Source organism: Moschus berezovskii, chromosome 5 (genome assembly GCF_049115385.1).
Source record: "Moschus berezovskii isolate FMDL1 chromosome 5, NW_MosBer_1.0, whole genome shotgun sequence".
Lineage (NCBI taxonomy): Eukaryota > Metazoa > Chordata > Mammalia > Artiodactyla > Moschidae > Moschus > Moschus berezovskii.
The window spans coordinates 69,557,956-69,581,729 of NC_142464.1; the positions used below are offsets into that span (position 1 = coordinate 69,557,956).

A 23,774-nucleotide genomic window follows, 5' to 3' on the forward strand; every position below is an offset into this window, starting at 1 on the left:
TGGCCACCTCATGCGAAGAGTTGACTCACTGGAAAAGACTGATGCTGGGAGGGATTGAGGGCGGGAGGAGACGGGGACGACAGAGAATGAGATGGCTGGATGGCATCACCGACTCGATGGACGTGAGTTTGAGTGAACTCCGGGAGTTGGTGATGGACAGGGAGGCCTGGCATGCTGCGATTCATGGGGTCGCAAAGAGTCGGACACGACTGAGCAACTGAACTGAACTGAACTGTTGTTGAACATTTATGTTGTTTCCAGTTTTTCATTTTAAACAGTGTTCCAGTGAACTTTCTTTTACAAAAGTTTTTGTGAATGATTCATGTAGAGCATATTCCTGAAAGGTGATTTGCTGAATCCAAGAAATGCAAAATCCTAAGGCTTTTGGCACTTATTTCTAAATTGCCTTTCTGAAAGGTAGTGGGTAACTGGTTCACACTCTTGCCAGCTGAATAAGAGACTGACAGTTTCTTCTTACCTTCCCCTGCACCAGATCTTAGCATTTGTATTCTTGGACAATCCTAGGTAAAATTGGCTTTTATGCTGTTTTAACTTGCATTAAAAAAGAATTAGGAGGTTAAAATTTACCCCACATATTGGCCATTTGTATTTCTTACAAGTAAAACTCACAAAAAAAAAATAAAGTTTTTTAGTGGGACAAAAACCTTAAGAGAATGCCCTGGGAGGTTGGGATTTTTGTGTTTTTATTTTTTCCTTTTTGCTAATTCAGCTAGAGTTAACACTGCTTTTAAAATATCCAATCTAAAGTGATTATGTAAGTCTATAGGCAACTACTTTGTTATACCCAGTGATGCATTTCTCAGTGTCAGACCAGTTCACCACATCCTGATACCTGTCCTGTAGGAGTCTTGTCCAGTTACAGAAAGTGATAGGCATAATCATAGCTCACTTCTGGTTCTTACACAGTGATATTTTGCTGAAGTTTAAACAAACCACAGAACATTGTGCCCTTAAACATGGGGTGGGGGAATCTTTTGTGCTAGGATGGTTTTACCTTAATCTGATTTTCCAATGCTGCTGAGTCAGATGTCTCAACGCAGTCACACGGTCCATCTGGTGTACAGACGGTCACCATTAATCCAGCAGTTATCTGCATCATGTATATATGTCCAAACATCAAACAAATCAAACTCTTTGATGTCTTTCTCAATCAGTCTTTAGTTTCAAAGATATTCTCAAAAGTGCTGAACAGAACAGCAAAGTTGCTTTAAGTCCCCCTTCTCCTCCCTACCGCCACCCCCTCACCCCACCGCCATCGCACACACTCACAGTGTTTTAAGGGAATTAAAGCACTTTACTTCAAAAGACACGGGCTGGGATGGCCGCCTTTCTCTAGGATCATCTCTGTGCAACACACAAGAGCCTGTGCAATGTACACGCAGCAGTATGTCCATTTCTTTCTTTAAAGCCATGCCACATAGCTTGCAGGATCTTCGTTCCCCAAACAGAAATTGAACCCAAATCCGGAGTCCTTAACCACTGGACTGCCAGGGTAGTCCCCATGTGTCCATTTCTTTACCACTGTATGGTCCAAGGAGCAAGATCCCTCTTGGATGTTCTTACCTAGTAGGGCTACAGAGAGCTGCTTCTTAAGGGCAATATTTGATGAACTACCTGGCATTTTTAGGAAAGCATTGTGTAGGAAGGGAAAGCACACCAGGCTCATTTAATTTCCTCACTGGTAACACTGCAAAGCAGGTAAGTGTGATTTATATTTTACAGATCAAGTAACTGAGACCCAGTCCTGTGAAGGAAGGAGAGAATAGTTTTTAATTCCAAATCTCTTGCTTTTTCTCATCATGTCATATTTAGTGTCCTGTAGAACAATTGTTAAGTGAACAAATTTCATGTCAACTTTCAAAGATCATAGTCAAAAAAACAGACAGGTAAATGTCCTTGAATTATTTAATGCCATCTCATTCTCTTGAATCACATACTTGGTCACAAAGAAAGTCTTCAAAAACTGAAAGAGAGGAGAGAGATTTATGAAGGTATGCTTCCTGATTATGATGCAGTGAGAGCAGAAAGAAAAAGCAAGAAGATAATTTTAAAAACCTTATACACTTGCAAATTATAAAACACACTCATTGATAACCCTGGGAGCAGAAGGAAATCAATGAGGAAGTTAAAGTTACTGGGAAAGAAATGAAAAAAAAGAATATTTCTTTATCAAAACTTCTAAGCATAGTAAAAACTGTACACAGAGGAAATGTTTTATTCTTTTGTAAAGAATGAAAAATAGTTCAACTTATAACTTATAAAATAAAAAGGAACAAAAAACCCTAAAAAATTAGTAAGAGAGGATTAATAGATGAAAGCTGAAATTAAAGAGGTAGAATAATGGATGAATAAATCCAAAAGCTCATTCTTTGAAAAGATCAGTGAAATAGATAAACCCCTCAAAAGCCCAATTAAGGGGAAAATATGATAGCAGAAACAGACGAAATAAATAAAAATGACAAAGCAATAAATCCAAGGAAAACTACAATCATGTTGATATGTGTATACACAACCCTTTAGTAAGTAACCCTTTAGTTGTATACACAACTAATGGAAAAGGATGATTTCTTAGCAAAATACAGATGATCAAAATTGACCCCAGGAGCAGTGGAACCCTTGAAGATACTGGATTATCATAAAGGGACTAGAAAGGTAGTTAAAAACTTACCATTGATAAGAATCCTAGAAACCTGATGGTTACAGAGCTGATGCTTAAAGAATAGATAGTAACAGTATTTAAACTCTTCCAAGTGAATTAAGAAAAATTTACTGCAGACATGAGGAGTACTAGTCACAGTGCTAATCCTAAAATAGTGGATTACACATGGGGGTGAATTCATGCGTGAAAACTCATGGCATACACAGTGGGGAAGTCATATACTCTGACCATAATACAGAGCTGAGTGTGCATGTTGCCAAACATCGTGGTTCAGGCAGTGCCAAAGGAATGTGGCCCAGAGTCATGGGGAAAATTTAATGAATGATGGTATTTAAGCTATCTTTAAAATAGATAACTTCAAAGACTAGGTGTGAACTAGAATTTTAACTTGTCTAAACATTATTTATAACCTATTGACATTTTTGGTTTGTGAATCGTCATAAACAAGGTTTATGTCTTTATATGCGTGCTCAGTAGCTCAGCCATGTCCAACTCTTTGTGACCCCATAAACTGTAGCCCTCCAGGCTCCTGTATCCATGGGATTTCCCAGGCAAGAATACTGGAGTGGTTGCCATTTCCTTTTCCTAGAGGATCTTCCTGACTCAGGGATCAAACCCGAGTCTCCTGCATTGGGAGGCAGATTCTTTACCACCGAGCCACCTGGGAAGCCCGTGTCTTTATATACCAAGAAGCAATGCAATAGAGGTAAAGAGCAGAGGATCTAGGCTCTGACTACCTGGATCTATTAGCTGTGTGCCCTTGGGGAAGCTATGTTACCTCTCTGTACTTCACTTTCTCATCTAAAAAATAGGAATAATAATAATACAAGGGAGGTACCCTTGTAGGGTTGTTGTGAGGAATAAGCATATGAATACATACAAATTGCTTAGAATAGTGTTTGGCACAAAATAAGCACTTATCAAGCCAATGATAAAAATGAGAATGGAAATGCTGATGTTTGTAATTAATTTATAATACCACCATCATCTATATTGTTATTTTTGAGAGCTGTCAGGAAAGAGTATGGGCTTTGAATCAGACCAATTTACCTCTTAGCTTTGTCATGGACACACTCTGTAATCTTGGGAAGCTACTAAACTTTTGTTTTCTTGTGGCAAAATACACATAACACAAAATTTACCATCTTAACCATTTTTAAGTGTACAATTCAATAGCATTAAATACATTCACATTATTGCACGATCATTACCACCATTCATCTCCAGAACTTTGATATCCCCAAATTAAATACCACTTGAACAGTGAACTCAACTGAACTTATTTTAGACATCGTATTTCCCCACATCTGTTAAGGTAGACATACTTAGAAGTAGGTTGCTAGAATTAAAGTCCCAGACACCTTACAGGGCCTCAGTACTTTTTCTTTTTTTTTTTAATGTGGACCATTTTTTAAAAGTCTTTATTGAATTTATTTCAGTACTCTTTCTGTTTTTCTGGGCTTTTGGCTATGAGGGATGTGGGATCTTAGCTCTCCAACCAGGGATCGAACCCACACCCCCTGCATTGAAAGGTGAAGTCTTAACCACTGGACCACCAGGGAAGTTCCAGCCCCATTGATACACTTTCAAAACCCAAGTGCATAGGAGAGGGTCCTTTGCAGCTGATTGGTGGTCTCCACATTTCTATGCTCACCCTCCCACCCAGTGATATTTTTTCTCAGATACCTTGTTTGGTGAACATGAAGAGCATATGCAATGTGTTAACTCTTTTCAGATGCCAAGAATGTGCTAGGTGCTATTTGCAAGAGATAACTTGTCCATTCGATTTATTGTATAAATTAGGCCCAACACTAACTTGGAAAGAGGAAACTAGTATCCATGGAAAATTTATTATTTTGAATATCCTTTATTTAAAAATGTTCCTTGAAGATGAAATGTGGTTTCCACTTGTGCATGATTATAAAGTCAAGAATCTAGAGTTATTCAAAGACAATCTTTTCTCCACACCTTTTTTGAATTACAGAGACAAAATTTGGAATAGTACAGGCAGCCCCAACTTGGGCTAAGAACCTGACAACCTTGAAAGAATAAAAAGAGTGACTGTGATGTTTTCACCAGATTTCTCTTTTGTGCTTCAAAAGCCTATTCTGCATACCTCTTCTTCCTTTGCACCTATGTTTTAATGTCAGTGGAACATTTTAAGTGAGCTTTTCTCCAGCCAAAGAATTAAAAATACTAAAACTACTATAGGACATGCTATATTTTGATGAGTGCAAAGGTTGCTTTTGGTTTTTTACCTTTTGGTATTTCCTTTCTTGCTGACTTTTTCGCCTTCTCAGCAGAAAGGTTGTGACCTTTAAATATGATAGGGGGGAATGGTATTTGTATCTACCGATATAACCCCTGCTTTGCACACTCATTTGCACTCTAAAAGCCTGTTTCTTTTTCTAATGTCATCCACATGTCTGACCTAGTCTATGAAGTACTTTGTTCTTTGGGTCACTCCTAACTAGTAAATTGTTGTCTTAACTTGCAGCCCTATAAAGACAAATGTGAAATGTATCCTTATTGTGGAGCTTAAAGGACATATAGACAAAGCAGACCCTGGCTCTTTGACTCTTGCTAGCCTGGCATGCCTGGGGGGTTCACATTGCCAGTGTAGGCACTGATGGGAGGGTCTAACCAAAGGTTGATCATTTTAGACTATGGGCTACAACCTAAGTATGATGACTGTTGCACTCTTATTTGTGTGTGATCTGAAAGTACAAACCATGTTTTGGTAGTTCATCTGGCTCAGCATTTCTTAAACTACGTTTTGTGAGATATTAAAAGATGTATGGTGACAAAAAGGTTCTGAAGTCCATATGTTTAGGAAATGCTGAGTTAAAATTAAAGAAGTTTCTTAGTAAGGAATTTCTCACGACTGTTAGCCTGAGCCTTATGAACTCCAACTGGGGCTATTTTGTGTAGCATTTTCCAAGTTTTATTTGATCCAGAACCTCTTTGGACATACACTCTAGGACAAGGATTCTCATACTGTTGTGATAAAGAACAGGGTTTATTATTGTTGGGGAGTGGTTTGTTATTTTGTGTGTGTGGTAAAATATAGAAAACATTAAATTGACCATTTTAACCTTTTTCAGGTGTACAATCTAGTGGCATTAAGTGCCTTAACACTGTTGGTACAAAATCACCACTAACCATTTTCAGAATTTTTTCATCATCCCAAACTGTAACTCTGTCCCTGTTAAACAACATCTCTCCATGCCTCAGCACTCCCAGCCCCTAGTCTGGGAGTCTCTATGTCTCTATGAATCTCCCTATTCCAGGTACCTCATATAAGTGGAATCATATAGTATGTGTGTTTTGGTGTCTCGCTAATTTCACTTAGCATAATGTCTTCAGGGTTCACCCATGTTGCACTGCATGTCAGAATTTCCTTCCTCTTTAAGGCTATAATGTTCCATTATACGCATAGTCCACATTTTGTTTATCCATTCATTTGTTTACGGACAGACAGTTTGGTTTGTTTCTACTTTTTGGCTATTGGGAAATGAACTTTGATGTATGGATATCTGAGTCCCTGTTTTCAGTTCTTTCAGTTATATACCTAGAAGTGGAATTGCTGGATCATACTTAACCTTGTGTTTAACTTTCTGAGAAACTGCCAAACTATTTCCCATAGAGGCTACACTGTTTTACGTTCCCACCAGCAACACACAAGGGTTCCAGTTCCACTTTCTTGCCAACACTTGTTATTTTCTGTGGGTTTTTTTTTTTTAAATAGTCACCTTGAAAAAAGTGAAAGTGAAAGTCGCGTCTGACTCTTTGTGACCCAATGGACTATACAATCCATGGAATTCTCCAGGCCAGAATATTGGAGTGGGTAGCCTTTCCCTTCTCCAGGGGATCTTCCCAACCCAGGGATTGAACCCAGGTCCCCCGCATTGCAGGCAGATTCTTTACCAGCTGAGCCACAAGGGAAGCCCAAGAATACTGGAATGGGTAGCCTATCCCTTCTCCAGTGGATCCTCCTGACCCAGAAATCGAACCAGGGTCTCCTGCATTGCAGGAGGATGGTATTTCATTGTGGTTTTGATTTCCATTTTGTTGTTGTTGTGTGTTTAATTTGTGATTCCTTTTGGGCTGATGTGTGATCCTAGTGCCATTAACTGCAGAGATCACACAATATTCAGGTTGGACAACATCCAAAATGGTGTGTACTCTGTTTAGTGAGATGTGTCCAGGGATCACAGACTTGGATGTGGTTAGAATGCCAAGTTGTTACAGACATTTCTAAATGCTGTTTTCCAGTTCTTCATTTTTCTCATCATGAACCAGTACCAAACCCACAGTAGTCCACAGATCATTGTTTGACCATCACTGCTGTAAGAAATGCTGAAGTTATATTACATGTCAAATATATGAGTATTATTTAATGAAGTATGATAGACAAAATTTAAGCAGTTTTATTCTTACATAACTGAAGACTATTTTTTATTCAATTACCAAATATAACTCATAAATTATGCTGAAAAACCACCTGGCCATCTAACATAATAAAGTTGTTTTTGGTCTGGAGAGTTTGGTCACTTTTCGGTGGGGTAACAGCCTTGGAATCTGTACAGTTTCTTTGATAGACTGGCATCTGAGTTCTCCTGAGATACCACTGTGACATTGACCCTTAAGTAGGCTTGAATATTAAGTCCTTGAAAGGAGAAGCAGCTGCCGTGTGGACAGTCAGAATCTAGAGAGAGAGAGAAAATCAAGGTGCTGGAACTTTTGGGTTTGGGAACTCTATGTCTGCAAGTGTTCTGACACAAGAGGAGCTAGGCTCCAACTGCTGTGTTGATGAGGAACTGTGCTGTGAAAGCTCCTCCAGCAGTTAGTTAAGCAACATGGGCATGCCTTATTCTTTGGTTGGCCATCTTTGGCATCAAGCCTGTTACCTCTGGGAAACTGAGGCAGCATGGCAACTTCGTGCAGAGACCCTTTCAAAAGAACATCTTTAGAGAAAAACTAAATTTGATCTGCTGTATTTGGCCTGTGAAAGATGGTAGTGGTAATTCTGTCTTCTACTCTATAAGAACTCTGAGAAAAAAATCCACGTCTGGTCTGCTTCTGTGAAGGTAGCCAGTGTTGCTGGTTTTGTCTGCTCCAGGTCCCCTTCCTAGGGGACACACATTCCTAGGGGATCACATTCTCCTCCTCATTCTGGTTCCTCTTCCTCCCCACCATTGATTTAAATGATTCATGATCTCTTTTAACTTGTCCCATTAGTCACTGTGGGAGGGGTCCTAACCCCAGGCACACCAGTAAGGGTCTTTTATCCTGGTATTTTTTCAAACTGCAAATGAAAAAATGTCAGTCCTCTCAGGCGGTGACAATATTCATGTATGAGATTGGAACCTAGGGGATCCATGTGAAGGAAAGCTCTGTGTGGTGAAAGCAAGCCAGCCAGCGTACAGAGCAAGTAGACAGGAGATGAAGCAATTCCAGGTTCCAAATAGATGAAGCCCTGGTTTTCTGTTGTTTCAAAGGGTCAGTTGCCCCCTACCAACTTGTAGCTGGAATGCACTGGGCTCTGTAATCCAATAAAAGCCTATGTCCATCTGGGCCTCTCTCACTTGGGAATAAGAGTCCCAGCTCTCATCAAGACCCTTTCCTGCCCAAAGCACTTAGCACATTGCCTTTCATACTTTTTGTTGTTGTTTAGTTGCTAAGTTGTGTCCAACTCTTTGTGACTCCATGGACTGTAGCCCACCAAGCTCTGGGAGATATTTCCCTGGGAGATATGCAAGAATACTGGAATGGGTTGCCATTTCCTCCCCAGGGTATAGTCCCAACCCAGGGATCAAACCCACATCTCTTGTTTGGCAGGCAGATTCTTTAGTACTGAGCCACCTAGGAAACCCTTTCATACTATACATGTGCAATTAATGTTTTTGAATAAGTATAAAGATTAAAGATAAGAGAGCCTAACTGCTGGCTATTTGCTCTTCACTCTGACACTGACCCCCATTTCACTCCCATTGATGAAAACATGTTAACAGATTGCTTGCAAATGTCTGCAGTTGTCAACTTTTTATTCTTTTTTTAAAAAGTGTTTAGATGCAGAATGTGGGAAGGGTGATGCAAAGGGATTAACTCTTGGGAGTTAATGACATCTATCTGTTTATGGGAGAAGAAGGTGAGGACAGGCAGAGAGCTTTTGGAAAGCAGAGGACGTTTGTAAAACCTTCTGCAAGGATGGGAGAAGAGCTGGCCAGGAGCCCCAGAAGGATGACCAAGTGGGCCCACCGAGGAAGGAGCTTGGAAATGTGTAGCAGTTCCAGACCCAGTAAAGCACCATCATTTCCACTAGCACCAGGAGCAGAGAGGTAGGGATTTAGGTGATCAGTAAATAGCACTCCTCTCTCTCCCTCCCAGCTGAGACATAAACAGAGGAGTCAGATAGAGATGAAAACATCAGCTTTACTTCTTATGAAACAAATAGGAGAGCGTGGGTTTAGAGCTACACCCAAGTGGATTTGCTAATCCTTGCTCCTGAATTAAACAAATTTATTCACCCATTCCCAGCATAGCTGGACAACCACAGGCTTCACCCCCCAGAGAAAGGCCCCTTCCCACACGGCAGAGACAGACAAGACATATGTGTCCTGTGGACAGGCCGTCTGCCACAGAGAGGAAATCCCAAGCTGGCTGAACTGAGCATGTCCTCCCTATTCCTTTTCCCAAACCAACCTAGGGAAGGAAGAGTGAGGGGCCAAGAGTGTTCTTCCTCCACGGAGAAACATGAGGAGTGGGCTTACCTGTTACCCACCTCAAGCAGAGACAAAAGTGGTTGGCTTAGCCTCCAAGGCTCATGTCCAAGGCTAACTATTCCACCTCTGCATTTCCTTTTCCTGGTCATTGCTCCCTAGGGGAAAGGTGGAGAGCTGGGGCTGTTGAAAGTCCAGGCAGTGGAGCAGCTGAATAGTCACAGTAATCTGGACTGGATCAGGAAGGAAATAAGGCAATGAGAGGAGAGGGAAATGAATTGAAAGGAAAAGACAGGGTCTAGAAATGAAGGAGCAGGTGTGTGGGAGAGAAGGAATGAGAAGCCTGGGAAGAGAGGCGCTCAGGCCAAGGAGTAGGATATAGGAAATTGGGATTCCAACAGGGCAGGTGTGGGTGATAAATATGATCCTAAAATAGAGTGTATGAGTAAAAACTGTTGGAATTGAGGAAGTCAGACTATAAAGCCAGGCTGTCGAACAGGTTGCTGTGTGGAATGTAAAGTCACCTAGAATGTTGACTGTAGTCAACATGGGACAAGAGTTCTCCATGACTGATGGAAATGGTGAGCAGGCTGGAAGGTCATTATAGTGAAACCTGATGGCTCAGACCTTACTCACAACGAGGATTCCTCGTGAGGAGGGTAAGGTCAGTGGTCTGGGAGGGCAAAGAAGCTCTGGGGCAAGCAGGGTTCTGTGTCTCTCCTTGCCTGACACTTTCCTAAAATAAACAATCAGCCAGCCTTCCTTTGACCCACCATACCTTTTCTTAATCTCTTCTCTGCTAAATTTCCCAGAAGTGTCTCTGTGTTTTCTCTATTGTTTTTATTCTACACTAATTTCCTAACTTCCTGCAATCTGGTTTTCACTCTCTCATTCCATGGACATTGTCCCCAATATCAGTTCAGTTCAGTTCAGTCGCTCAGTCATGTCCGACTCTCCGCAACCCCATGAATTACAGCACGCCAGGCCTCCCTGTCTATCACCAACTCCCGGAGTTCACTCAAACTCATGTCCACAGAGTCGGTGATGCCATCCAGCCATCTCATCCTCTGTCGTCCCCTTCTCCTCCCGCCCCCAATCCCTCCCAGCATCAGAGGCTTTTCCAGTGAGTCAACTCGTTGCATGAGGTGGCCAGAGTATTGCAGTTTCAGCTTTAGCATCCGTCCTTCCAGTGAACACCCAGGATTGATCTCCTTTAGAATGGACTGGTTGGATCTCCTTGCAGTCCAAGGGACTCTCAAGAGTCTTCTCCAACACCACAGTTCAAAAGCATCAATTCTTCGGCGATCAGCTTTCTTCACAGTAATGTCCCTTCTAATCAGAAATTCCATTCATTGGTTACTTAACAGTTTTATTCTAATAATAGAAATAAACATCACAATGGAAAATGTTTATTGTGTTGAACATCGTTCTATTTTAAGCACTTTACATATGTTTTCTTATTTAACTCCACAACATCTTTATGACATTGTATGTATCCCCACAGTTATGGTCATTCATTCATTCCATGCATATATCTTGACTGTTTACTTTTTGTATGTAAGAGATCATTCTATATTGATTTCTAACATCCACAGTGATAACAGATGCTGTATGATTTCAATACCTTTAGACCCTGAAATTTCTGCACCTTGTTTTATGTCCCTGGGTATGTTCCATTGTCTCCTAGTTTATAATCTATGGGAACTTGAATGGAATTTGTATCCTTCTGTTATGTGAAAATTGTGTAAATCTTAATTATGTTTAAAAAAAAGAAAGGATCATTCTAGATAATACCTCGGTAAGAAAAGGAGCAGTGCATACGCCCTGGCAGGAATCTTCTTGGTTGGTTGAGGATCAGCAGGGAAGGAGCTGTGCCTGGCTGCAGGGAAGGGGAGCAAGGTGGGGTTGGGGTCCGAGAGGTAGTGGGCAGCGGCTCCTGTAGGGCCTTGTAAGTCTTTGTAAGGACCTGGGCTTTCAACAGAAAGCTGAGGCAGAGATTATGTAAGCAACTTGCCCAAGGTCGTTCAGCCTCTGAGTAGCCAACCAAAATACAAGCTCCTGATGAACCGTGGCTCTTGGAATATGGAATGTTCCAAGCTTCATTTATTATTTCTGTTTCTCACAAATCTCCCCTTCCTCTATTTTTTAAGATGGTCTTAATGGCTGAAAATTTCATCATCACTCCAAACCCCTTTCCTTCTCCTCACTCTGTATTCCCGAATCCACTCAACTGCCAAGCCAACAGTGGGTGCCCTTACTGTTGGGCTGGCCAAAAAGTTCATCTGGCTTTTTCCATTTCATCCTATAGAAAATCCCAAATGAATCTTTTTGCTAACTCAGTACTTCTGAATGAGTTCAGGCTTTTCCGCATCTCCCAGAGCTCTTATAATTTTGAACGGAGCCTCTCCTTCACCCAGGGGATCTCTCCTGCTGCCACCCAACTTATTCTAAAATAGAGGTCAATCGCAGGACTCTTTCTGTCCTTATTACCTGGACTTGATTCCCCAATGCCTAGAGAACAGTGCTTCACAAGGCTTCACAAATCCTTCACAAGGCTCTCACGAACTCTCCCAAGCTTACCTTGCAGAAGTCTCTTCCCCTCCCCATTCTCTCCTTGCCTGCTCACTTCCCATCCATAACATTCTTTCTTCTTCTGCAAGCAGCAACCCAGCGGCCACCTTCTGGGTCAGACTTCCCCAGAATTCCCCCAGGCAGTGCGAGCCGCCTTTGCCTCTCAGTGGAAGGCCTGGTATCCTCATTAAGTGCTCCTGGCAAACTCAAGTGCGTTGAAAGTCTGGCGAATACTGATTGTGGCTGGACATCGGCCAATTAATGGAGCCAGGCTGGAACCCATGCAGGTTAGGAGAGCGACCGTGAACTCACGGCAGGTACAGGAAATCCCCAGATTCTATTAATTGTGGGGTAAGTTCCTGCAGATATTTTGGTAATGTATTCCTTAAGTTCTGAATTTCATAATTGCACTTCTGTTAGAGGGAATTTGTTTGCTTCAAATGCAGGAAACCTAGCAAAATCCATTAAAAAAAAAAGAAAGCCTTAGAGATAGAATGGAAAAGTAACATTGCTATTAGTTATTGATTTTCAAGAAAGGTCTGGATCTTCTCTGATATGCTTGCAAATCTTTCTGAGCTACCGTAATCCTTATTAAGATTTTTGAAGCAAATATTTACTGTAGAAAATGGGTTAAGATAATAAATTCACCAGATGTAATCTCAGTTTACATTTTCTACCTCCGCCTAGTCTTTTCTTTTTTTTTTTTAATATATATATATATGTAGCATTTAAAATTTTTGATTATGAAAATATGATAACACATTTATAGGTGACTTGGAAAATACATAACAAAGTTACATATAGTTCCACTGTATATTACAATTATTTTTTAAGTAGATAAATTAAGATTTTTAGCTGGAGTTTCACTAACAAACTCTCAAAAGCTAATAGAATGAATAATCAGAAAAGTAGAAGGATATAGTAGATCTGAAAATTCCTATGAATCAATTCAACATAATTAAGATGTATACAATTTTTACACAACAGCAGGGTACAAATTCTATTCAAGTTCCTAAAAATTATAAACCAGGAGACACTGGAACATATCCAGGGACATAAAACAAGGTGAAAAATTTCATGGTGTAAAGTATTGAAATCATGCAGAGTCTGTTCTCTTATTACTGTGGAATTATGTTAGAAATCAATATGAAAAGATTTTTCAAAATAATCCACATATTTTCAAGTGCAGTGTGACATTTACCAAGAGAGATATTTGACTTAGCCATGGAAAGCCTCAGGGTTACAAGACTGAAAAAACAGAGGATGATTGCAGAGAAGAAAGCATTTATGTGAGAAATTAATGTCAAAGATACTTTAAAAACCGCATGTATTTGGAAATTAAATGTACACTTTTAAATGACAGGTATATCTAAGAAGCCCAGGTATTGTTTTTTCTCCAGAGCTCCTGATGTGATTCTAATGAGCAGCCATGTTTAAAAACTGGACTATGTGATGATCTTTTACTTTTATCTAGCTTGTTTCACTTTTTCTGTTTCATATTCAGTGCTCCCATTTTATTTAGTTTGTTTTCCAATTTCTCTTTCTCTTTTTTTTTTAAAGTTCTTTCCCAAGCCTTTATCAAACACAGAAGAAAAGCTTTTGTATATATATTATAAATAGTATGTATAATATAATACATGTTTTAGAAAATTTAATATGTTTTGCCTAGCTAAAAAATTTATAACATTTTGATTCCACTTGTTTGACTTACTATGAATAGAATGCTAGATTTCTAATTTATATTCACTCAAAACTTTGACATAGTTCGATTTATTGTAGCATCTAGTATTACTGCTAAAAGTCTAGAAAGCTTCTTATTTTACCGATCTTTAAAAAAATTTGAATGAGGCTTGAAACTTCTAATCCAGTTCTGAAAATATATATTGTATTTTAAATACCTGGCAATATAGACATCTGGGTTCATTTGAAACCCAAATGAGCGTTACGTTCATTTTCTGTGAACTCCAAATCCATCATCATGTTGCCCTTTCCCTGTTGGCTATAAAGGAAATAAAGCCAAGGAGATTGGGTAGAGCAGGAGGCTTCTCAATCCCTGTCTGGTTTCCCTAGAGATCCACTAAGGACTGGTGCTTTCCTCTGAGCCAGAAGGCTACACGTTGCTCTGTGATGGATCAAGGGAAAAGAGAAACCCCTTACCAGTTGGAAATCACAGCTGAGAAAGGGAAAGGTAGCAAGCAGGTCCTTGCTGCCTTCTGAAGACAGTAGGGAGACCCTAGGTGAGACGGTTATGTGTCTCAGGGGCTGCACGGGAATGAATTGCTGGCCTGCCTTTCTTCCTTCTCACTCTTGCCCCTCCCTCCTGAGGTGCCCCCTTGGGCCAAGGAAGCCTCTTCTATGGCCTTTGGAATCCTCCATCTGACTACAGTCTAGAGCACAGGCAGGTCTTTCTGAATAAGCTTTCCAACAGAGACATTGTTCTGCTCAGCCCATTAGGTTCTGTAAGACTCCTCTTCAGTTACATTTTGGATTAAGTAGGTTTTTCTGGCCTAAAAAGCTGATGGCCGAAGAACTGATGCTTTTGAACTGTGGTGTTGGAGAAGACTCTTGAGAGTCCCTTGGACTGCAAGGAGATCCAACCAGTCCATTCTAAAGGAGATCAATCCTGGGTATTCATTGGAAGGACTGATGCTAAAGCTGAAACTCCAATACTTTGGCCACCTCATGTGAAGAGTTGACTCACTGGAAAAAACTCCGATGCTGGGAGCGATTGGGGGCAGGAGGAGATGGGGACGACAGAGAATGAGATGGCTGGATGGCATCACCGACTCGATGGACGTGAGTTTGAGTGAACTCTGGGAGTTGGTGATGGACAGGGAGGCCTGGCGTGCTGTGATTCATGGGGTCGCAAAGAGTCGGACACGACTGAATGACTGAACTGAAACTGGCAACCACCAGGCAAAGACTAATTCTGTGAGATAACTGCAAATGATGACCTACAAGCCATCTTCTTAGAAATGACTTTGGTACATAGCTTACACCTGTGTTTGAGGCAGCCTATGTAAGTCAACTCGGCAGTTTGTAACACTGACTAAACAGTAGTAATTGCAACTACCCTTTAAAAAGAAAGAAAAAAAAAATCTCCCATGTAACCAGCAAGGGCTGTAAATACTGGTTTTTGTGGATGGATAGAGTTTTCTCATTTTCTCAGGTCCCTTCCTAACCTGAGTTGACAATAAAGCCATAATAATACATAACATCCATATAATGAGTGTCTGGAAACACTAGAGACACTGGGCTATGTTCTCAATATGTTTGTTGTTGTTTGGTCCCCAAGTTGCATCTTATTCTGCAACCCTGCTGACTGGAGCACCCAAGGCTTCCCTGTCCATTACCAACTCCCGGAACTTGCTCAAACTCATGTCCACCGAATCAGTGATGCCATCCAACCATCTCATCCTCTGTCATCCCCTTCTCCTCCTGTCCTCAATCTTTCCCAGAATCAGGGTCTTTTCCAATGAGTCAGCTCTTCGCATCAGGTCACCAAAGTATTGGAGTTTCAGCTTCAGCATCAGCCCTTCCAATGAATATTCAGGACTGATTTCCTTTAGGATGGACTGGCTTGATCTCCTTGCAGTCCAAGGGACTCTCAAGAGTCTTCTCCATCACCACAGTTCGAAAGCATCAATTCTTTGGCACTCAGCCTTTTTTATGGTCCAACTCTCATAATTCTGTCATCCATATAAGATTAATGGCATCCCCCACCTCACAGATTAGAAATCCAAAGATCAGAAATGTTAGGAACCATGCCAAAGGCCATGTAACTAGTATGTGGATGAGGCTGGGATTCTAACTAGAGCCCTCCTGACTCCAAAACTGTTATACTGTGTTCCATGGTACATTTGTTCCCTCATTTCCATTGTCTAATGAGACAGTTTTTCTTAAACCTCTGTTTACGTGTATCTTGAACAAATCCAGCTATATGACAGATCATGAAAATTAATCCTGAAGATAAGATACTTCTAAGTCCTCGTTTCATCTACCAGAATTTTGTAGGTTTTTTGTTTTTTTCATTCTTCTAAGTACCTAGAATGTAGTGCTTAATTTGTTTTAAATATCTAGTGAAGTCGCTCAGTTGTGTCCGACTCTTTGTGACCCCGTGGATTGTAGCCTACCAGGCTCCTCCGTCCATGGGATTTTCCAGGCAAGAGTACTGGAGTGGGGTGCCATTTCCTTCTCCAGGGGATCTTCCCAACCCAGGGATGGAACTTGGGTCTCCCACATTGTAGGCAGACGCTTTACCCTCTGAGCCGCCATTAGAAGTACCTATTATATGCTGGGGAAACTCTGGAGGTGGAGACCATCCTGGCCTTCCTTCATTTTGACTTTAGAGCAAGAAGGGAAGGGAGAGAAGCATCAGGGTTTCCTCAGAGAAGAGGCCCTGGGGAGGGCTGAAAGCTCAGGCCTCAACCCAGGCCCCCAGGAAATGTTTTCATACACACTGCGGGCCCACAGATTAGTGACATGGGACTACCCCTGGGCCAAGAACCAGGAGTGAACGCATAGTCCTTAGGTAAACAGAGGTATAAACATTACTATTGGTTGAGCACAAAAATGGACTCTTTCAGGAACTTTATGTTCCGCATCTGTGTTGAATTGAGACTCATGTTACTGCATTTTCCTATTAGCCAGAAATTTAGAAAACTTTCCATCAGTAGCGCTGGAGCCTTTACCTCAGAGACTGGAACAGTTGTCTCCGAGGCAACTGTTATTTTTCCCTTCAGTTTTAGGAAACTGGTTTTGCCAGTGAACTCACAACCCTATGGAGTTGAATACATTTTTACACATTTAAAAACCTTTTCTCTAAACTTTTTGGGAAGTTTTCAAATGTATAGATGGCATAATCAATACTGGAATACTGGTTGCCTAGAACAAGGCCAGTGGACTACAGCCTGTGGGCCAAATCCAGCCCGATTCCTGCTTGTGTAAGTGAAGTGTATAGGGAGGCTGACACTTCCACTCGTTTGTGTATTTGTCTGGCTACAGTGACATAGTTGGGGCTTCACCGATGGCTCAGCAAATAAAGAATCTGCCTGCAATGCCAGAGACACAGGAGATGCAGTTTTGATTCCTGGGTCAGGAAGATCCCCTGCAGAAAGAAATGGAAACCCACTCCAGTATTCTTGCCTGGAAAATCCCATGGACATAGGGGCCTGGAAGGCTACAGTCCATGGGGTCACAAAGAGTCAGACATTAGTGAGGAACTAATCATGCACGCAAGGTAGAGAGAGTTAAGTCATTTTGACAGAGACCACCATGTGCCCACAATGCCACATTTACTGTCTTTGCCACCCTTTGGACTGTAGCCCACCAGGCTATAAAAAAAAAAAAAAAAAGCCAAGTTTTAAGATCTATATTTGCCAATTATTAGTTTTTTGCCATACTTGCTTTATCTCTTTCTCCATAATCAACAAATAGCATTCTCTCTCTCCCTATTTCCATCTCTCCTATCAATACACATGTGTGCATACTAAGTCACTTCAACTGTGTCCGACTCTGTGCAACCCTATAGACTGTAACCTGCCAGGCTCCTCCTGTCCATGAGATTCTCGAGGCAAGAATACTGGAGTGGATTGCCATGCCCTCCTCCAGGGGATCTTCCCGAACAGGGATTGAACCTGCATCTCCTGAGGCTCCTGCGTTGCAGGCGGATTCTATACCACCAAGCCACTGGGGAAGCCCATTCATGCACACACACACATTTTATTTTCTTGAACCATTTGAAATTATAGACATGACAACTTGTCCTTGAAAAATCCATATGTTTGCCTAAAAATAAAGGTATTCTTTCATATAACCATAACACCATCATGGTCATGCCTAAGAAAATTAACAATCATCCAATAATGCTATCCAACAACGGTCCACCTTTAAATTGAACTTTTATAGTCTTTATTATACTTTTTCTTTCTGGATCTAAGATCCAATCAATTTTTGTTTTATCATGACATTGCCATTTTTGAAGAGATTTTTAAAAACTTCTTTTGAAGCCTAAGAATTAATGAGTTTGCAATACTATACTGCTGCTGCTAAGTCGCTTCAGTCGTGTCCCACTCTGTGCAACCCCATAGACGACAGCCGACCAGGCTCCACCGTCCCTGGGACTCTCCAGGCAAGAACACTGGAGTGGGTTGCCATTTCCTTCTCCAGTGTGTGAAAGTGAAAAGTGAAAGTGAAGTCGCTCAGTCGTGTCCGACTAGTAGCGACTCCATGGACTGCAGCCCACCAGGCTCCTCTGTCCATGAGATTTTCTAAGCAAGAGTACTGGAGTGGCTTGCCATTGCCTTCTCCGGCAATACTATACTAGTAAGACCTAAATAGAATAGTCATTGTGGTAAATCAGTGTCTCCACTTCTTTCCCAGGATTGAGACACGGTTGTGTTTCTTGGCTTCAGAAGCTAAGACACTAGATTGTTAGTTTTGCTTGGAGTTGTAAATGTGGAAAAAACTCAGCGTGAAGAGCAAGGCAGATGGGAATTTGCAGGATGCATTTTAAGTAATTAAAGGCACAGCCCTCCCTGCCCACTCTGGTCACTGCCCTTGTTAGCTCTTGGCTGAGGGGGCTCTTCCTTCTGGCTTTTCTCCTGACTGGGGTCTGGCTCCCCTCCAGCATCATTAGGTTGCAGCACGAAACTGGAAGGAGACCTGCCATTATTTAAATCTCACAGCCCAAAATGTTCAGCCCGACTGGCAACACAGTGCTTCTGTGTTTGCAGTCAGTGTACTCAAGATAGAGCAGTGCTCAGGGGCACTTCTGCTAGTGCACGTGGGAAGAGCACTTTCGCGCCCTCCTTGAAAATCTGATGTGGCTACAGTCATGCGCCTCTGATAGGACCATGTTGGGGTCACTGGTCTGTTCCTATTATTGGGGTCCCAGATGATTCCTAGAGAGTTCTGAGACCCATCCTTTAATTTCCTCTGGGTTAGAAGCCCTCAGAGTTCATAGGCCAACCAGAAAGATTGCTGCATGCCCTGCAAAAGACTCACCTGAACATCTACAAACCTCTGGAAGTGGGATGCAAAATAGAAAAACTCCAAAGGGAAATTGGATAATTTTAAAACATGTAAAGTGATTGGAGAAGAGACTGTGAAGGGTATGGATAACTTCAGACTATAACCAGCTCACTGTCAGTCTACAGTATGTCTTGTACATGACACGGGTCTTATGAATGATGGTACTTCTATCCACTGAAAAAAAACCAGGGACACAGGAAAGACAACATACTGGGGTGGGCCAGCCTCCATTGGGGGGAAGTGAGATTGGAGTATCTCCTCGATGGTTTCCCTGTCTCCTGCCTTGTTCCTCTTAAGTCCTTCCTTTGCACATCCCCTCCCCGAGGCCTACCCCCAACAATCTACTTCTGCTGCAGACCTGGGCATTTACTTCTCACATTACCACCCCTCTGCCCTCCATGGCCTTCAAGGGGCCCTTTGATCAGCCCCTGACTCCAAAGCCTCCTCTTCCTTTGGTACCATTCTCAGATTTGATGCTTGATTTCCTCGTGTCTGCCGTGTTTTTTTCACCTGCATTCTTTCCTGGCTGTGCAGCCTTTGTTCCTTCACCACTCACTGGTTGAAGTGAAGTGAAAGTCACTCGGTCATGTCTGACTCTCTGCGACCCCACGGTCTGTACAGTCCATGGAATTCTCCAGGCCAGAATACTGGAGCAGGTAGCCCTTCCTTTCTCCAAGGGATCTTCCCAACCCAGGGATCAAACACAGGTCTCCCACATTGTGGGCCAATTCTTTACCAGCTGAGCCACAAGGGAAACCCAAGAGTACTGGGGTGGGTAGCCTATTCCTTCTCCAGGGGATCTTCCTGATCCAGGAATTGAACGAGGGTCTCCTGTATTGCAGGCAGATTCTTTACCAACTGAGCTATCAGGGAAGCCTTAATGATGCTTATTTGTTCCATGCCTCACACTGCTCATCTATAAAATGAGAATGATCAGAGTACCTACCTCATAAGGTTGTGCAGGAATTAAATGAGTTAACATATGTAGAATTCTTGAAAGAATGCTTGGCATTTAATAAAGGTTATATAAAGGTTAGCAATATATTGCTATTGCTTTTGTTATTTTGAACTTAGATGTATTAATTTTTATTGCTGCATAAAAAATTACTATAAACCTAGCATCTTCAGTAAATATCCACTGACTATCTTTGTTTCTATAATCAGAATATTGGTATGGTGTGACTAAATTCTTTGCTCAGGGTCTCACAGTGCTGAAATTGAAGTGTTGGCAGGGGCTGAAGTCCAAGCTGAGCTTCTTCCCAGGCCTATTCCTAGCTCATGTGATTGTTGACAGAAAGCATCTCTGTGCAGCAATAAAACCTATGGCCAGCAGGAACTCTGACTTCACCTTCTTTGTAAGGTGACCTATGATTAGGTCAGGCACAATCAGGCCATCTTTCTTTTGATCAACTCAAAGCCAAGTGGTTAATGACATAATCACAGAGTGGTCATCTACCATATGCACAGGCTCCACTGGCACTCAAGGGAAGGCGATTGTATAGAGTGTGTCCCCCAGAGGGTGAGATTCTTGGGCGCCATATTATTAGCAGGAGAAGGCACTGGCAAGCCACTCCAGTACTCTTGCCTAGAAAATCCCATGGATGGAGGAGCCTGGTAGGCTGCAGTCCGTGGGGTCGCTAAGGGTCGGACACGACTGAGCGACTTCACTTCCACTTTTCACTTTCACACATTGGAGAAGGAAATGGCAACCCACTCCAGTGTTCTTGCCTGGAGAATCCCAGGGACAGGGGAGCCTGGTGGGCTTCCATCTGTGGGGTCGCACAGAGTCGGACACGACTGGAGTGACTTGGCAGCAGCAGCCTACACACTGGTCATTGGGAAATACAATGATTTTTGTTCACTTTGTTAAATTGCACTTTGAATATATGATTTATTTACCACCACCATTACTTCAGATTTTTGTAGCATCTGTCTTAGATCATTTAGATAGGTTCGCTTCCCTGCTGGCTCAGCTGGTAAAGAATCCGCCTGCAATGTGGGAGACTTGGGTTCAGTCCCTGGGTTGGGAAGATTCCCTGGAAAAGGGAACAGCTACAGACTCCAGTGTTCTGGTCTGGAGAATTCCATGGACTGTATAGTCCATGGGGTCACAAAGCGTTGGACATGACTGAGCAAATTTCACTCTCACCTCACATGATCCGGCTCCTGGAACCAGTCTTCATCATTCCTTTCCTGAAGTTTGAACTACCTGATGGAACCAGTTAGCTCGTCTTTTACAAAGTCTTTTACAAAGACATAACTGATGAATCTGCAGCTAATGTCCTAGAGTTCCTAAAGGATGACTCACAACTTGCCATCCCTTCCAGAGCCATTTGTTTATTCTTAATGACTCCAAACAGATGAAGACCAGAGCCTTCCTCAGCTGTTGATTGTGTCTGCTACTCTGCCAGGCCAAAGTCAACTTGTACCTGATAGACAAATGCATCACCATGAGGAAAGTCTTTGATATTATTTCCAAAAGATTTCCTTGCCCCCTGTTTATCCCCTTCCAGTTAAGTCTAGATTCCCCTCACCAATTTAATTCCGTTTATAGTCCACAAAGAGGTATTACTGATCAAAACCCACTGATGAAGGATGTATTTTTGAAGATCATTTAGAAAGAAAAACTCGAAGATGACTTAGGTAGTAAAACCTATTTAAAAAAAAAAAAGTTGAATCAGATTCTAGGCAATAAGACATGGACAAAACTTTGAAGCAATAGGAGTACTGTGTATTAAGTTGCTTCAGTGGTGTCCAACTCTTTGTGATCCTATGGACTGTAGCCCACCAGGCTCCTCTGTCCATGGGATTCTCCAGGCAAGAATACTGGAGTGGATTGCCATGCCCTTCTCCAGGGGATCTTGCTGACCTAGGGATCGAACCACCGTCTCCTGTGTCTCCTGCATTGGCAGGCAGGTTCTTTATCACTAGCGCCACCTAGGACTACTCCCCTCAAATCACTAAGTTACACTTTTCTTTTAAAAAAAAAAATTATGTATTTATTTATTTTTGGCCATGTTGGGTCTTCGGCGCTGCAAGCAGGCTTTCTTTAATTGTGGCAAGCAAGGGAGACTCTCTTGTTGCAGAACACAGGCATAAAAGTGAAGGCTTAGTAGTTAGCTCTCAGGATGTGGAATCTCCCCAGAACAGGGATTGAATCCTTGTTCCTTGCATTGGCAGGTAGATTCTTAACTACTGGATCACCAGGGAAGTCCTAAGTTTTATTTTTCAGTGGCATTTAACTTACAGTTTTACACCAGTGTGGAAGGTAAAGGGAAGAAAAATGAATTTGATATAGCTGTGGGTTCAGAAGTTTGAAGTGTCTGTTTACTCCAGGATTTCCTAACAAAGTATGATTTTATTATCTAACAAGTCATGACTCACACCTGACTCTCACTGCCCTAATGATTGTCTTCTCTCCGGTGATTTGGACTATTAAAGAGGAAAGACTGGTTCATGAAATAATATTAAATAATATAGACTTAGATTTCTTTTCTTTCTTCCAGGACAATATCATATTATTCTTGAGAGGTTGTAAAGAGCTCGGCCTTAAAGAATCTCAACTTTTTGACCCGAGTGACCTACAGGATACGTCCAACAGAGTAACAGTCAAGTAAGTCATGCACGATTTATGTTCAAGGGAAACCCATTTATGGGTTGATTTGCAGTTTTGTGATGATGTTGTAAGGTCTAAGAGGCAGAGTATTGGGCATGCCTAATAAAACAGAAATGTGAAGGTGAAAATCCAGCTTTCAGAACAAGCTACATTGGCCTTCCCTTGTGTGTAACTTTCATTCTGATCAAACATAATTTTTTGAAATGCAAAAATCATACATATAGAGTTAGAATGTTAGAGACAAGGAGGAAAACTTTTAGGTGAAACTTAACAGAAGGAGAGGCAAGGGAGAAGTATACACAGAATCTATTTGGGTTAGACAAAAAGCTTTTATTGGCTCCAATTGGGCATATGAATAGGCTCTTGGAAGACTGCAAACTCCTAAACAGTTCTGAACTCTGTTTATTATGCAAAGAAGGCAATAGATTATGGAAAAATCTCTTCTTCATTTACATTTGTAACTGTTTTCTCATATGTGTCAGTGATTAAGTTCTCTGAAGATGGATCATTGGCCATTTGACTATTGTTGACTGTATCTACTCAGTGAGCCATGTTTGGGGCCAACGAATTCTTGGGAAAGTATGTTATAATAAAAGAAAAGGCAGTGTGCTTCTCTGTAAAGAAATAGCTGTGAGCAGAGTAATGAGATGAAGAGTCCTTTTGAGATGGGAGAGGTAACGTTCCTGTAGTTTAAAAGTTCTTCAGACTCTACCAAATTCATATAAAACCTTTTCCAAATTAGTCAAACAGTGTTTGGCATTAATATGCTTTAATAATAAGCTTAGTTACATACATAGCGTCTTTAGGTTGGATGTACTTCTCCTTTGATTACTTTTGGGTCATTTTATCATAAAAGGGCAGAAGAAAGAGAGACACCAAAATTCAGAACTGTAAATTTTTTGGTATTTGCATGCTGATACTGGCCTTTTTCTAGTGATGGGGGAAAATATGGAAACTACTAAATGAAATCAAATTGGAGTTTATATTGGATTTTATGATTTATGACTAGGAATGAGGGAGAGTCATCCATGATTGACTATATAAAAACCACTTCTCTGTTGTCAGTGTGCCTTCTTTTTAAGTATGATTGACATTTGTTGTTGTTCAGTCACTCAGTCACATCCGACACTTTGCAACCCCATGGACTGCAGCA

The 23,774-nt window shown here is 41.5% G+C and overlaps 1 protein-coding gene across 23 annotated transcripts in view; it reads left to right on the forward strand.

Moving 5' to 3' along the window:
* LIMCH1 (LIM and calponin homology domains 1) overlaps nt 1-23,774 on the forward strand; it is a 367,162-nt gene that overhangs the window by 239,118 nt on the left and 104,270 nt on the right. For all 23 annotated transcript variants that reach the window (XM_055435132.2, XM_055435131.2, XM_055435134.2 and 20 more), the window contains one exon: nt 22,512-22,618. In XM_055435132.2, coding sequence (XP_055291107.2) covers nt 22,512-22,618 — 107 coding nt within the window. The remainder of the gene's footprint in view (nt 1-22,511; nt 22,619-23,774) is intronic.